General features: G+C 33.2%; 2 protein-coding genes and 1 pseudogene across 3 annotated transcripts; 1 reads left to right on the top strand and 2 right to left on the bottom strand.

Annotated features, from left to right (window-relative positions):
* The first annotated feature begins 1676 nt into the window (after positions 1–1676).
* On the top strand, positions 1677–6808 carry LOC105673020 (cationic amino acid transporter 4-like; annotated as a pseudogene).
* On the bottom strand, positions 3851–11347 carry LOC105673002 (acetyl-coenzyme A transporter 1). 2 transcript variants are annotated; one of them, XM_012368327.2, is made up of 10 exons: positions 10614–11347; positions 9820–10109; positions 9580–9734; positions 9313–9506; positions 9051–9235; positions 8849–8966; positions 8539–8754; positions 8246–8421; positions 4520–4613; positions 3851–4427 (listed from the first exon to the last, which is right to left on the bottom strand). In XM_012368327.2, exons 1-10 carry the CDS (start codon positions 10842–10844, stop codon positions 4410–4412), a joined length of 1677 nt encoding a protein of 558 aa, XP_012223750.1. In that variant the 5' UTR covers positions 10845–11347; the 3' UTR covers positions 3851–4409. The 2 variants fall into 2 exon arrangements, with proteins under 2 accessions (XP_012223750.1, XP_012223758.1); XM_012368335.2 differs by lacking the exons at positions 3851–4427; positions 4520–4613 and adding an exon at positions 7194–7338 and having other exon boundaries at positions 10614–11346.
* A 289-nt stretch (positions 11348–11636) lies between these two features.
* Positions 11637–15660, bottom strand: LOC105672703 (uncharacterized). The gene is made up of 7 exons (XM_012367806.2): positions 13783–15660; positions 13514–13636; positions 13309–13452; positions 12884–13118; positions 12558–12749; positions 12348–12496; positions 11637–12275 (listed from the first exon to the last, which is right to left on the bottom strand). Exons 1-7 carry the CDS (start codon positions 14034–14036, stop codon positions 12143–12145), a joined length of 1230 nt encoding a protein of 409 aa, XP_012223229.2. The 5' UTR covers positions 14037–15660; the 3' UTR covers positions 11637–12142.
* Positions 15661–15758: the final 98 nt, after the last annotated feature.

The raw sequence follows: 15758 nt of genomic DNA, 5'->3' as shown, positions 1-15758 counted from the left end.
TTACGATATTTTTTAGCATATAAGTGTTCTCAAGATCATTTAGAATTATTTTTTTCATGCATAAGAGGACGTGGTGGATGGAATGATAATCCTAATGCATTACAGTTTAAATGGGCTTTACGGCAACTTTTGTTTCGTAATTCTGTACGTGCTAGTTTTAATGCAAATTGTTTAAGTGACAATTACGAAGTACCCTCTATTTTAAAATTTCGAACGCCAAAACGTACAATACATGATGATAATTGTATAAATATAAATGAAGAAGAATTGCAAGCCCTATCAAATTTAATAGATAATGTAAATTTATCGTTTCTTCAACAAAATATTTTATATTATATAACGGGTTCTATTATTCGTACACTTCTTACTGAAATACATTGCCATCATTGCATAAATATTTTAATAGAAAGAAATATGGAAAGATGTGATACATTTCATACTTATGCAATTAATATCAATAAATACAATTCATTCACTTCTTTTGTTAATCGAGGAAAACTTTATTATCCATCAAATGTTGCGTTTCAAATTGTTCAAACTACAGAAAAAGCTTTCAAAATAGAATTAGCTTCAGGTCACATACAGAATAATTCTTTTAAACAAAATATTGTAATCAGAGTCATGCAATTATTATTGCCTAAAATAAAACAATTATTTATACCTGAACATCCTCTTCTTGATAATACGGGAAGTGAAGATTTGCATGAAATTCAAATAATTAAAGTAATAGCAATGAAGTATATAAAACTTCGCATTTTGACTTTTTGTAAAAAAATGACAGAACGACATTTAAAAGAACGTGGAACAAAACGCGCAAAATTGCATAAAACTATTTTATTTAGTCACGTATAATCGTTTCTTGTTCATCTTTATTTTGCTTCGTTTTTCTTTAGTCACAATGTGCATTGTGCAATATTTTAATTTGAGGCAATTGTGATTTGTTATTTGATTTTATTTTAATTATATATTTTATTTTAAATGTATATTAATTTTGTTTTACTTTAATTTCAATTGTGATTTAATTGTGATATTATAATTAATAAATGTAACAAAATTATAATATTTAAACAAATAAAATATAGAAGTGTTTAAATGTATTAAGTTTTTTTATTTAATATATATGTATACATACATGTTATATATTAACAATTTTTATTAAACAATATACATTGTTTTTATTAAATAATTTTATAATATAAAAATAAATTTCAACATATAAATTTTATAATTATCCAACAATTTCATTTTAAAGCATAAAATTTTATTTTTATGAAGGCGAATGTTTGTAGAACTAATAGTAGCTGTGAACACGTGACCGAGACTGTTGGTTAGATAGAGAGATCCGGGTCCAAACAGCTATCTCCATCTGACCGGTCGAGAACAAAGGCGTGCTCGTTCCAGTATGGTATATAGTTCAATGATTGGAACAGATAAAATTATATATGACAAATAATAGGGGCTTCAGAAACTTATTCTGAAAGTTATTTAATTCTGATTTGTCAGCTGATCTTTAGGTCTTGTATTAACGCTAGCAACGATTTTGCTTTTCAATGGGCTTGTTCGTTTTAGCTGCACTGGGGCAGCTCTGGGTCTGCTCTAAACAAGATAATACAGGACAAACTATTTATCTGTCCTGTGTTATCCTGTGTAGAGCAGACCCAGAGCAGCCCCAGTGTAGCTAAAACGAACAAGCCCAATATATGAGAGCAATTTCTGATTGGTTATCTACTGCGCATCCACGGAGGAATATTACACCTTTTTTTACTTGCATACAGTGACTGTATGACCCTTCTAGTGTGAATCGCGGATGCATGTGCGCATCGCGGGTTGTATGTACTGTAGTACAAAGTCGCAAGTTGACAATTTTATTATCAGGTTTCTGTTATTACAACAGTTACGCTGTAAGCACTTTTTATAGTATCTCGATGTATCCTTGAGATGTTCCAGGATTGCTTGTTTTATTGATCGGTCACGATGAAAGTGTGGATGACATTTAATGAACATGTTTGTTATCATCGTAGTGTATTCTATTAGGATATCGAAATAATTAAACTGAGATTCCTCGCCTGCAATTTAATTATATCTAATACAATAATTAATTTAACAATCAAAAAATTCGATAAATTATTTTTTGATTGAAGAAAATAATATTTATTTACGGATGACGTATCAATAGCTGGAAATTGAAATTCCACAGGATTCATCATGCCGGCAGTTCGAAGGATGATTTTGGGTGACATTATATCCATTATATCCGATTTATGGTACAAAATTAATCATCGGAAAAAATTGGACGATATTCCTCAAACTCCATTGGAGAGATATCTTTCCACCTTCGACATCACATTGCTTGGTGAATATTTTATTATACACCGGTTACAACTTAAAGCAAGTAGAATTATTTAAAATAAGATGTTTTTTTTACATAATATATGTTGCTTCATTATAATTAATTTCCATTGTGATGTATGCAAGCAATATGCAATTTGCTATTATTGCGGCGATTATAAATGTAACAACATCTAACAGCTTTAACAATTGCATTAAATAAAAATAATTTGATCAAATATATTTCTTATTTGATAAAATTAATCTATTTAAATTAGCACTATTACTATGCAATTATGCAACTGCGTTCAACTTCCAGGCGTAGGTCATATGGTCGGCGGAATTTACCTGGTGACAGGAGTGGTTGCACATACCATATCTGGACCTGGTGTGATTCTTAGTCTCCTCCTGGCTGGTTTTGTTTCCGTTTTGGCGGCACTTTGTTATGTCGAGCTCGCCGTTCGAGTGCCGAAAGACAGCGTATATGTTTTCACATACAACTTTATAAACGAGTTTATAAATGAGTATCCGGTCTTCTTCGTAGGCTGGTTCCTCATTCTGAAGAATGTAATCGGTATAAATTTGTTTCTCCTAGAAGACTTAGAAAATTTATTTATTAATAAGAATTAAATAATTAATTGATAACAAGACAAATTAAATAATATATAAACAAATAATTTTTAACTTTACCAGTTTTATCAGAAGTGGAATTTATTACTAATTAGGCATAGCATCCATGGCAAGAGTTTGGAGTGGATATGTAGATTCTTTAGTAAATGGTGCAATTAGCAATTATACCCATAACAAATTGGGTGGATGGTTGGTAGATGTCCCAGATTTTCTAGCTGGCGGAACATATTTGATCTATACGTTACTTTTGGGAGTAGGGGTGAAAACTTCAGTGACGATAAACTCACTACTGACTATCATCAATCTTATAGTAATGGGATTGATCGTCGTCCTGGGAATTTATTACGCGGATATCTCTAATTGGAGCAGCCAAGACAGAGGCTTTATGCCATTTAAGTTCAGCGATGTAATCAAGGGTGAGTTATTTCGTCAGCAACTCAACTAAATATGATATATGTGACGATCGTAAAATAAATGATCTATAATCACGCTAATCTGTGAATCCATCAGCAAATTCATTTGCAATTAAAAAATTGTTCACAAGAATGCAATAGATATAATTATATAGATAAGAAAAAAGCTATTTTTGTTGATTGAAAATGGAAGCGTTAAAATTGATCATCATTCAGGCGCAGCAACGTGTCTGTATGCTTTCATCGGCTTCGACTCGATTGCGACGTTCGGACAAGAAGCCCGTGATCCACAACGAAGTATTCCACGAGCAACTTTACTCTCTGTGATAATAGTAATCATTGGATATATATCGATCAGTACCGCTCTGACACTGATTGTGCCGTTTTGGGCAATCAATCCCACCGCGGCTTTTCCAGAAGCCTTTTTATCCAAAGGTATCTCTTGGGCTAAATATGTAATAAGGTAAACGAATTCCTGATTTCCCTTTCAATAAATTTATTAAAATATATTACCTTTTTGTTTCATAATTTTTACACCACACGTATAACAATAGCGAGGAATGTAATCTTATAACCGTAATATTCGAAGCGTTAAAAGTCTTTTAATGTTTATATGAACGTGAACGCTCTTTGTTCTCGAAAGTTATAACTTCACTCTTGGCAATATTTTTACGGAAAAAAGTATTGCAGCAAGAAATAATTTCCAATTAAAATGCATTAACTTGGACTTTGCGTTGCAGCGTGGCGCTCTTTGCGGAATGACAAGCCTCTTCGGATCTCTGTTCTCTCTGCCGAGAACGTTACAGTCTACGAATGCGGGTTTGTTATTCAGCTTCGGTCGCATTAACGAGAGAACGCAAGTGTCAGTGTGCAATGTCATCATAAATGGATTCGGTGCCTTAATCGCTCTACTGTTCAACCTTCATCAATTGGTGGAATTTATGTCGCTTGGGAGCTTGCTCACATACACCATGATGGCGTTCGACGTCATTTTACTGAGATACGACGTTATATCTGCGAAATCTATATCCAATCGATTTAGGTACTTTTCCAAGACTGAAAGAAGAAGAAGAAGACTTAGATACACCATAGGTAGACCGAACAATCGGTCCTCATCATCCACCGAGAAAGCAGATGTCAATAATTACAATAGCGTCGCATCCGCCAGGTCTGAAGTACGTATGCCGAATACTTTTACAATGCCTCGTCCGCGTCGTGATATAACTTTCAAATATTTTCTTTCTGTAAATCATAAAGCAATACAATGATAGCAGCACACTAGACAATGGTGAACCTATTTGAATAATGAATCGTTTATGTTACGCAGTTGCGATGCGAAGGGATTGGAAAAGTCAGACAAAGATATGCCTGGATGAAAGATTGCTTTAAGCTGTATACTTATAGCGCTTCAAAATACGTCATATTTTTGTCTCTATTAATCTACACGACTGCTTGCTTATTCATTAGCGTTCTTCTAATATTGGCGCTTAAAACATCGTATGGATACATTTTTGCCGAACACTTTTTCATGTGGATGTACTTCACGATAATCGTCGTCAGTGAGTCAAATTTCGTATAATTTTATTATGATTAATACAATCGTCGTGTGCTATTAATTTCAAATATATTTTTTCATTGTTTGTTCAAAGGTATTTCCATAATTGCCGTTCATAAACAAAATCCGCCTGATGGCAAATTTCGAGTGCCGCTAGTGCCCTTAATACCTGCATTAAGCATTCTTTTCAACATTATTTTAATGATGCACTTGACTAATTTTTCTCTAGAGATGGGGAAATTATTTTTTATATGGATGGCGATTGGTAAGTGTGTGTGTACAAACATAGAAATTTGAAAAGCAAGAGTGGGTATATACTAAATTTCAGCAAGTTTTAATTGCTAATTCGATTTTACCTTAATTTTTTTTCAGGAACAGTAATTTACTTTCTGTGCGGCATTCATTGTAGGAAAGAAGCTAGTAATAATATTTCAAATTCAAATTCTATCTTAATGATTACCTTGAAAGACTAAAAAAGGTACAAAATAGGGATTAACGTTACAAATTAATCCAAAGGGTGATAAAGCACCTATTTTTTCAGAAAAATTCATTCAATAAGTAATATATTCTTCATTATTTTGCTTATCAGTAAAGATCGCTTGAATTTTGTTGAAAATCAAAGGAACGTTTATAAACTTTAACGTTTAACAACAATACGAAATACGCTTGCATGCTATGTGCACATAATGCAGGCTAATGCAACAGAATAACGAGATTTAAATATAAGATATATTTTATAAATATATCGATCTTACAAATAACTAGATCTGTTCTTGAAAATTTTGTTTGGTACAAACAAAAACTATATTTTTAGGACTTAGCTGCATCTAGTCTGACTATTCTAGTTTGAATCATGAGAATTATTTTTATAATTTTAAATTTGTGTCATTACTTTTTACTATTAACAAAGAACATATAGTTCTTCCTTTCTTCAGATGACTGTTGTTATTACAAAATTAGCTACAAAACTAGCCACAAAATTAACTGATGTGTTTGACGAACCATTTGCGCTATAAGTTGGTGCCGTTGTACATTTAGCAAACTTGAAGTGAAATGTTCAGAGAGAAAATTAAAAATTCATGAATGTTCATCATTTCTCTCATTTTATATAATTTTTTTTTAGCTTAAGTATCGATTAAGTATACGATAACGATAAAATATCGTTTTTGAATGACCAAATTATCTCACTATTAACTAAAAATTATAAAAAGACTATACACTAAAAATTTATAAAACGATTTGATTTAACATAATTTACATTTGCGTGTATTGACTTCAGAATCGTGTCTTAGGAACATAGGTAGATATTACAAAAATAAAAAAGAATGAAATTTAAAGTCTTGATAATAGATTCATTTGCATTACACTAATCGTTAAGATTAAAAACATTTATAATTTGTTGAAAATATGCATTGATAAAATTAATAAAATCACGAAAGATAAATAGAGAGTACAAAACTTATTCTCTGGATATATACTAAAAATATATATTGTGTCTATACATAAAATATATTTTGTTACGTATGTAGTTCATAATCTATGTGTGTTGCATAAACGTGTATTGCGCGTGAGAAGTATAAATGTATGATGTTACATGGAAAGTATTTGTACAATATGTTTAACATCGATGTATACCAACGACAAATGTTATATAAGAAAATGTCAAAATGTTTTAAAATAAGAGTGCTCAAATGACGAATAATTTGTTATTTAAAAGGAATTTATTTATTAAGAGACATTTATATCTCTTTAATAATAAGCGATAAATATCGAGCGATAAAATGCAATTCCTCAAAGCGAAGTACAAACGATATATTCTGTCAATTACTACGTTATAATTACTGTAGTATGATTTCCAACAAAATAAACTGTTGAGAATTGATTTAATCGTTCATAAAAATATTCTTTTAATAAGCAATTCTGTATCTGTGATATTAATACAGATTCCTGCACGTACGTAAGATGTTTGCATGAAAAACAATTTAATTTCATCGTAGTGATACAAATGATTGATTCCACAGTAACACATCTGATTGACTCTGTCGTGCAATATTGTCCTTGTGCAATACATTGGCCGTCCTAAAAATTTATGCGAGTGATTCATTTCTATTATCCATATTTAAAAGTGTAGCTATACCTATTTTAAAAAAACGTAATTTTATACGTACGGTTATCATGTTTGATAATGTACCTTCATAATTTGCCTAAATCACAATTTTTTCAGACAGGTATAAAAGAACTCGATGCGCATGTACATCGATTTCAACTTTTTATACAAAAAACTTTTATTAACATCTTGGTTAAATATCCATTAGTTCATACGTAAGTAAAATATTTTCACATATATTTACAGTATAAACGTACGTCGCATGTGTTACGTTCATCAATTTTTACAAAATTTCTATGAAACATCTGTAAAGTATAATTTTGTGTAAATTATATTAATTGCAACAATAAGCTAATTTTCTGGTAGAAAGATAATAAATCATAAGTTCATGTATGCAAGTCTCACCTAAATGTCATGTTAATAACGCTTTATAAAAAAATAATTATATTCCGCTTCTTTTGTAATGTGGAAAGCATTAGACTTGTCGATTAATTAACAAATACATAAATATTATGTATAAGAAAAATATGTATTATGTGTGTGTAATGTATATTATACATATCTTTCTCTCTCTCTCACACACACAACACACATGCACGCGCGCATAAGGGAGGAAAATATACATTATATCATAATACAATTTCTTTATATACAATAAATAACATTTTAGTTGTATTATGTATAGTAAATATTTCATATCTTTACTAAATCACATTAATAGCGCGAATCAAAGAAAGAAATATTACAACCTTTAAAGACCCTTTATACACAAAATATTTATCTAAGATTGTAGCATATTTTTATTTTTTCATCATAAAGTCTGTACTCTGTATATATTCTACAATGTATAACATATTGCTTTACAAGGTGGATCGTTATCGATTTACCTTGTGTACATTTATAAAACTGGAACACTTGATAAACGTGCAGGAAATGATGCATGCACGTGCCCCACATATGGGCAGATATATAATAGTGTTTTCACAAAATTCTTCAAATAAATTTCTTGAACAAATTGAGTTGAATATTATTTTTGCTCAAATGATTTTTCAAAATTATTCAGTTTGATGCGATTTGATAACATAACGGATTTGACATAAAGAAACTCGATGGACACACTACATATGTATCAACTCATTGAAAAAAATTTCCTAATAGTTTTACAGGTACCAGGTATTAATAGATTCATAATGTTGTGTGTCGATATGTTACCTGTTGTTACGAGTAAGCACAATTTTCCAAGCGGACATTGGTTTTCCTTGTAATATATTAATTTTTCTACGACCCCACCTAAGCCAGGAGAAGCCTATGATTAAGCAGAGAATGCTCTCTATGTAATAACCATCTAGCTGCGTAACGCAAACACCGTTATCGGTATTCGCACAGATCTGAAATGTAATACAATGGTATAAATACATTTTTATATCATACAATATAAATATATAATATAAAGAAAATATATAATGTAAAAATATAATACAAAGGCAAATAGTACCGCGACTCACCTCTCTTTCTGTAATTGTGCTACAATCATTTGTAAAATCAGTACTGCATTGTCGAAATGTTAAAGGATCGACAAACCAAAGTGCGGCCGTGGCGGGCCAATTTCCACCGAGATTGCATAAAGTATTGAGCAATGTCATGTAAGTGCCACCAACAGCCGGATCACTCACTTTCGCGAAGAAAGCCATCGATGCCACGAACATACTACTTGCACAAATCTGAAATGTGAAAAGAATAATTGCAATGATTAAATGATCGACCCTATGAGAGCCTGCTTCAAAGATACAAAGTACATAAAGAGTTAATATTTACCTGATGTATAAAATAGAGGGCTATTAATACAACGAAATAGTAAGCTGGAGCGAGTCCATTTAATACAATGAACGGTGTGACCCACACCAAAAACGCTGCTATTAACCCGAAAGCCAGCCTGTATCACACAAGTAAATATAGAAGTTATTATCTGAGTGAAATCTTCATAGTTAAATATCAACAAGTTACATTAATTAATTACCTGTAAGGCATGGCTTTCATATAAACGTCCATAGGTCTGGGCCCAGCAGTATATTTCGATATCATTAACGGTAAAATTATTTGTAATGGTATCATAGGTACAGCCATAAAAGCAAGTTTTTCCTTGGGAAAACCAGCTTCTATGAGCTTTAAACTAGTTACAGCATCACATGCCGAAAAACCGATCTACAAATGCAACAATAATGTAACGAATATATAACGGATTATGTAAGTTCAAATTTTCAAATCCATAATTTACTAACCTTTGCAGTTAAAAGAAAGATAATTGTAGTCTTTATAGCCGGCAATTTAACCAAATTCCACAGCAATTTGTATGCATGTTTAATGTCCATATTGAGTTCTTCGCCCTTTAAAACTCTACCTTTATCTTCACGTTTGAATAAGGCGATAAACGTTGTAGTAACAATAAATGTCCAGCCCCAAAAATACAGAAATCCTACACACATAACGATTCATTCATTACAATTCAAATATGTTCAATATAATGTAATAATAATTACGATTCTTACCAGGTAGAGTCAGTATGCTTTCATCAGAAGGAGTTGATCGTAAATAACTATTACAAAATTCTGCAGATTCCAGTGAAATAAATAAGACATAGCCAATGAAGTAGCCTGCCGTTTGCCCGACACTGTTACAAGTAGATGCATATCCAACGTTGCACCTTTACGAATAAATTATAATTAAACGAATTGTACACAAACACTGTTGACGCACGTCATATTAAAACAAATATTTTGCAAAAATACCTCTTAAGCATCGTAAGCGCCCATCCGTCTACTACAATGTCCTGTGTCGCAGCAAGTACGTTCAAGGCAAAAAACAATGCGGTTAGCATTTCAATGTTAGGTTTTTCATGCTCTTTGCCCAACCAATGTTCAACGTAATTGGACAGAAGCAACATAAACATGCCCATTAGATACTGGGTAGGTATTAACCAAGTCTTTCTTCTACCAAACTTTTGAGAAAAAATGGAATCCACTATAGGTGCCCAAAAAAGTTTTAATGAAAATGGCCATTGTACAAAACTAAATTCTGCCTGTAAACAAAGTAGATTATATGTTACTGTCTGGTTAAATTTTCTATGATTTAGTTCAGTTTACTCTTAAACTTTACAATTGTTAAAGAACAAATGTGAAAAATTGTTAAAAAAGAAAAAGAATTACATTTGAACTCATATCAAAAACATTTTTAATTAACACGTTTTCTGCCACATGGACCATATGCACCACACTGAACTTTCCATTCAGGCTGTTGTATATTTTTATTATATCTATAAAATATAAATAGTGTTTGATACATGGGGTGCATGCGACTCACACAATGTGAACGGAATCATCAAAAATTGATCCGGTAGAGAACGTGTTAAGTCACACATTTTAGGAAAACTAAGAGTAAATAAATGATAAATTAAATGAGAAATAATGATATATACATTAATAGAGCTGTGTTTGATCAATTGTATGTAAAATATTGAAGAAAAATGATGTTTATTTGTTCCTAAGATTTGTTCCTAAGACTATAAAAGAAAGCTCTCACTCACCTGTTGCCGATAAGAAACTCCTCTGTTCTGCAACAGCATGGGAATTGAGCCACATAATCCAAGTGGGATTCCTTGTAATAAATACAAAAAAAATAGAATTGCGATATTTTTCTCATCACCGCGCAAATCAGAGGGTTCCTGGGCATTGTTCACGTCAGTGGCACCTCCATCCTCCATAACACGGTCTCCTTTTTCCAATTTTCTCTTCATATTTTCTCTTCTAATTCTCATACAATCAGCAATAGATATTCACTCGTATTACGTTTACACGTTGACACTTTAATGGAGATTTTCAAGGTTATTGCCGATCGTTAGGTTAGAATTTGCGTTTAGGTTAGTCATCGCATATCGCAGGCGAATGAATACGTACGACGATGCCCGATAATGCATCAGCAGTTAAGTTATTTTCGCAATGACGGCAAAATAATTTGTGCTAACAGTCGTAAAATATCACCGACGCGATCATTGCAGACATAACCTTTGCTTCTTGCTTGCGCGATGTGTTCTGCCAAGGAATAACGGAGCGACGCTTCGCAATGTTAATTCTTTCTTTTTCACGTTATCCACGAATTAATTTCTTTTCGCGATTTTCAAACGTACAAAAAATAAATAAATTAAATAAGAATCACACGTCACGAATTCCATACGCTATACTCATACACTATCGTACACTGTCAATGCACTGTCGTGTCGCCACGTTGTTTCCTATTAGGACACGTCAGTTATACATTGTTTTTTTTTACTCGCAACTCACGTGCGCACGAAGAGAGAACTAAAGCACCATCTGGCATTGATAAAACAGTATATTTGGAGGAAATTTCAAATCAAACTCTTACAGATTCTTTATGCCATATATGTAATAACTTCTATAATAGTATATTCGTATATGGTTTACACACTTTCATCATTAAGAGGATCCTAGAGTAGACTTGTTTACTGACATTCGATATTTTTCAATTTCAATACAAAAATATCGAATAGAAAAAATGCAAATAGAATATCCAATGAATATTTTTAAACAATATATAACGAGTAAATATTTTTTTAAATATATCCAGATAAACCTGCGTATTTTCATCATATACATACATGATAAATAAAAAAATCTAATGTAAATTTTCATTGAAAGCGTGAGCCACATGATTGATTGATTTTCTTATGTATATGCATCAAGATGCCTTTTCATTGTGGTTCAACGCTCAATTTCAGTGTTAGAAGATATCGTGTGACCAAAATTATTAGTATTATTATTAATCAACCGTTGCGGCAGTTTTTGATCACCTTTATGAACTTTACACACTTTACGCACTTTCTTTTCTTTTATAGGCTACATTCCATATTTCGTTAAGATGTGTTTCTTTGGTAGTGAAAAGATTAAATTACAATACTATGATTATACAACGAAATTTTATTTCTATGTATATGCATTTTTCTTTGTCAAACAGTGATAAATGTGAATTATAATATGAATTATCAAGAGACGGTCGTGTTTCACGCGTAGCGCAGTGAAGGACCAATTAAAATTTTACTCAACCTTTTCTTACATAATTGCAAGTAAATACATCGCAGTTTTTATTTTCTGATGCAACGCCGGCGGCAAATTTGATCAAGTTCTTCACATTTGCACTCACGGAAGAGATATTAAGTACATTTTTCTGCAGTCTGCAAAAATTCAAGTTAATTAGACAATCGATGTAGTCTTATGGTTATTTAAATATTGAGAAAAATGCATACAGCTTAATGAGATAATATTTTCGGTCCGTGTCCAAGAACTCTGTATCCTTGTCGATTTCAGTCAAATAATCTTTTTGAATTTCGCATGTCAGTCTAGCGACGCATCTTGGAGAAACAACCAGTCTATTGGTCGAACTACCTCTCTGTATCTAAAAACAAAGACAGTATTTTAGTAAAATTTTTGCGGAAACAATATTACGTTATATGTACCTCGGCCAAATTTCTTTTTAGCGTGTTCAAAATGTAATCCATTTGGAAATCGGTCAGCGTTTCCTCTGAGAAAGTTTCCGATCTTTTTTTTCTTCCAGTCACGATGCCAATCGGCAGGAGAACCGGATTTGAAGCTAATGCCGCTGCTGCCCCGATCAATGCAACACCAGCTAGAGCTTTCAATGCTACGGCCTTCATAAATAAATATATTATTTATATATTATATATTTAATCTGTAATTTTTTAATTTTTAAATTATACATTTTCGAAAACATTTTTAGACATTTAAAAATGTATAAAAGACATTTCTTTCAAAATGTATGCACTTTTTGTGTGTGAAGATTTCCTGGAGGTTGCGGCATGCTTCCTTCCAGATCACCAGAACCAAATTCGTCACCGTCGGCCAACGTTCCCGAAACCCCATAGCTTCCATATCCAGTCGGTCTACCATAGCCCCCGTAACCATTGCCGCCATAGCCATAGCCTCCGTTTCCTGAACCGTATCCCAAAGTACTTGGTCTGTTTGAACTTTCACTTCCATACACTGGACGCGGTCCGTACCTTTTATTTCCGTCAAGCGAACGAAATATTAGCGAAAATGTTTAAATCGAAATATCTATCTAATATTGAGATATTTCTTTATGAATTTTTTAACGTTATAAGAAAATTAGTTCTTTCTCTAGATTGTATAAAGAAAAATGTAATGTACATTAGTGGAAAATTTATAGTCGCAGGATGTTAGAAAATTTACCTGTCTCCCGACTGACTTCCTGCGTAGACTCCGTTTCCGCTGTAGCCTCCGTTCGCACTCCCTCCTCCTCCTCCTCCTGCTCCTCCGGGTCTAGAGCTGCTCCCGGTGGAACCTGGGGGTCGACTTTGGGTTTGCCATCCCCATCTAAAATTTTGCGTTTTTAAATTTTCATAATATATATACACATAGCCAATAACATTACTACCTGTCGACAGGGTGTCGTTCGCCGTATTCGGGATATCGTCCGGTTCCTAAAGGGATTTTGTTATAATTATAATCCGGTCGTGCAGATCCGGTGGAACTGTATCTGGAGCCGCAGCAGCTGGAACTTGCAAATAGAAATGCTCCGTAATCCAAACTGTCATCGATTTGAATTTATGTCACGTCATCCGTCACGTTTCAACTTTGAGAGTTAGAGAAAAGAAATTTGAAACTTGAGAAGAAAGAAACTACAATTCGGTGGAAAATATTGACTTATCTCTGGAATCGTGACCCGAGTCGCGATGTATGACGGTTCTCGGCTTTTTGTCTGTTTTCTTGGATTCTTCCTCGTTGCTCTTATCTTGAGTGAGTTGCGACGAGTTTGTAACGTGAATGATGTTTGTCAGGAGTCGGTCTTCCGAATTGGAATCTCTCTTCGGTAGTTCGGTCGTCGCCGCGAACTCACTCTCCTCCGCCAGCACACAACAAACACCGACGACGAAAAGGACTGCGACACGCGTCATCATCGCGATAAATTAAAGCACGAGTTGTTTAATGCACTTCTCGTTCGAGCTTGATACGTTCCGGATATCCGAGTATACGAACAGTTCTAATGTTGAGCCGCTCAAGTTGGACGAATATCTGTTCTAACGTAGAGATAACGTAAAAGTGGCTCTCTAATTTTCCAAGTTTCACCTATTTATATAGTAGTCATGCATGGGATGCTGTCGCGTATTCACCCTTCAGGGACGAATACAGGACTTTCTTGCAATCAAATCTATCAGTGCAGGAAAGTTCTGTTTACCGCTGAATTTTTATCGACTTTTGTTTTCATGCTTCTATTTTCTGTTTACAGTTTCTGCAAGAGAGTTCTACGTTCATTCCTGCATTTTTCTTAATAACTGTGATATTTATTATTTCAGTTTATAAAAAAGATATATGGCAAGATTTTACTGTGAGGGTTTACTGTAAAAATGGCAGCTTACAACATTTTTCCGTACGATAATATCATTTAATGCGTCCCTGCAGTCACAAAGTGTGACCAAACGTCAAGCAACAGAGCGCTAGCGAAAATAAAAGTGTCGCGAATGAGCCAACAATCGTCACGCCAGCACATTAATCAAGATTTCCCATCATCATTGTTTTCATCACTTGCTTGTGAAATTCGGCAAGTTCGAAGGACGAAATTATATCAATAGATACTATCAGTTTCGCGTCACGACATCACATCTTACATTTCATCTAATCCCTTTAGAAAATTTATTTAATTTATACATTCACAGCCAACTTTCTCCCTTATAATTAATATACAATTAATTTTGTTTTCACAGAAAACTCTACAAGACTCGAATACTTTTTCTTTTATTTTTTTTACTTTCCCCTCATGTTTGCTACGGTCTTCGCTCTTTCCGCGCTACGAAAATCTATTTCTATTGTCAGTGAAAATTCAAGTGAATACGTAATATTATCACTTTCCTTTAATTTCTAATTTGCAGCAGGAAGATACAGTTGAAACTATCTGTGTGACACAATTTAGTCCAATATTTATAAATTTGAGAATGACTTCATAAAGCTATAACCAGGTTCGAAAAGAGTTTCACCGAACTGACGATTGCCAATTTCCTGTTTTCCTTGATAGATTCTGCCATCGCGAAATGTAGACGAAACAATTTGTTCCGCCTGGCAATCTATTAGTGTGACCAACGACCGAAATTATTCGAGTACACTGTGTCTACGCTCCTCCAGTTCTTATTACAGCATGCTATCAAATTTGCAACAGCGAAAAAGACTTCACATTTAAATGTCGAAACAAAAGTTTTGTAAAACAATAATAGTCAAAGTTTCTTAAATTTCTATAGTATTTGTAACTGTCATTATAAAAAATTGCGACTTATACTTATCGTTAATCAGTTATATTTTAGTTAACTAATTATAAGAAGTAAGATTAAAAATTGTTTAAGAAATTTAGAGTTCAATATATGAAAGATGCGCTTTTTTTTGCCATTTTACATGCGCAGCTTTTTTATACATAAAAAAAGCGTATGTCTCCAACCGTTGTGTCGAGTACACGTATTCGCAACCGCAAAAGTTGGTACGAGACGCATTAATTTAAGCAAAACCGACCCTCGCGCGAACCGGCAGGCTACAATGAAAGAGAGAACCCGATTTCATTCGAGGATGTTGGGGACGGGACATTAGGGGGCTAATTTAAAGAAAAGAGGGGGAGACCGCCCGATAGAACGAGGGAA

This window comes from Linepithema humile, chromosome 1 (assembly GCF_040581485.1).
Source record: "Linepithema humile isolate Giens D197 chromosome 1, Lhum_UNIL_v1.0, whole genome shotgun sequence".
In the NCBI taxonomy this organism is placed as follows: domain Eukaryota; kingdom Metazoa; phylum Arthropoda; class Insecta; order Hymenoptera; family Formicidae; genus Linepithema; species Linepithema humile.
The sequence above is the reverse complement of the archived record's forward strand: the minus strand, read 5'-3'. Positions and strand labels throughout refer to the sequence as shown.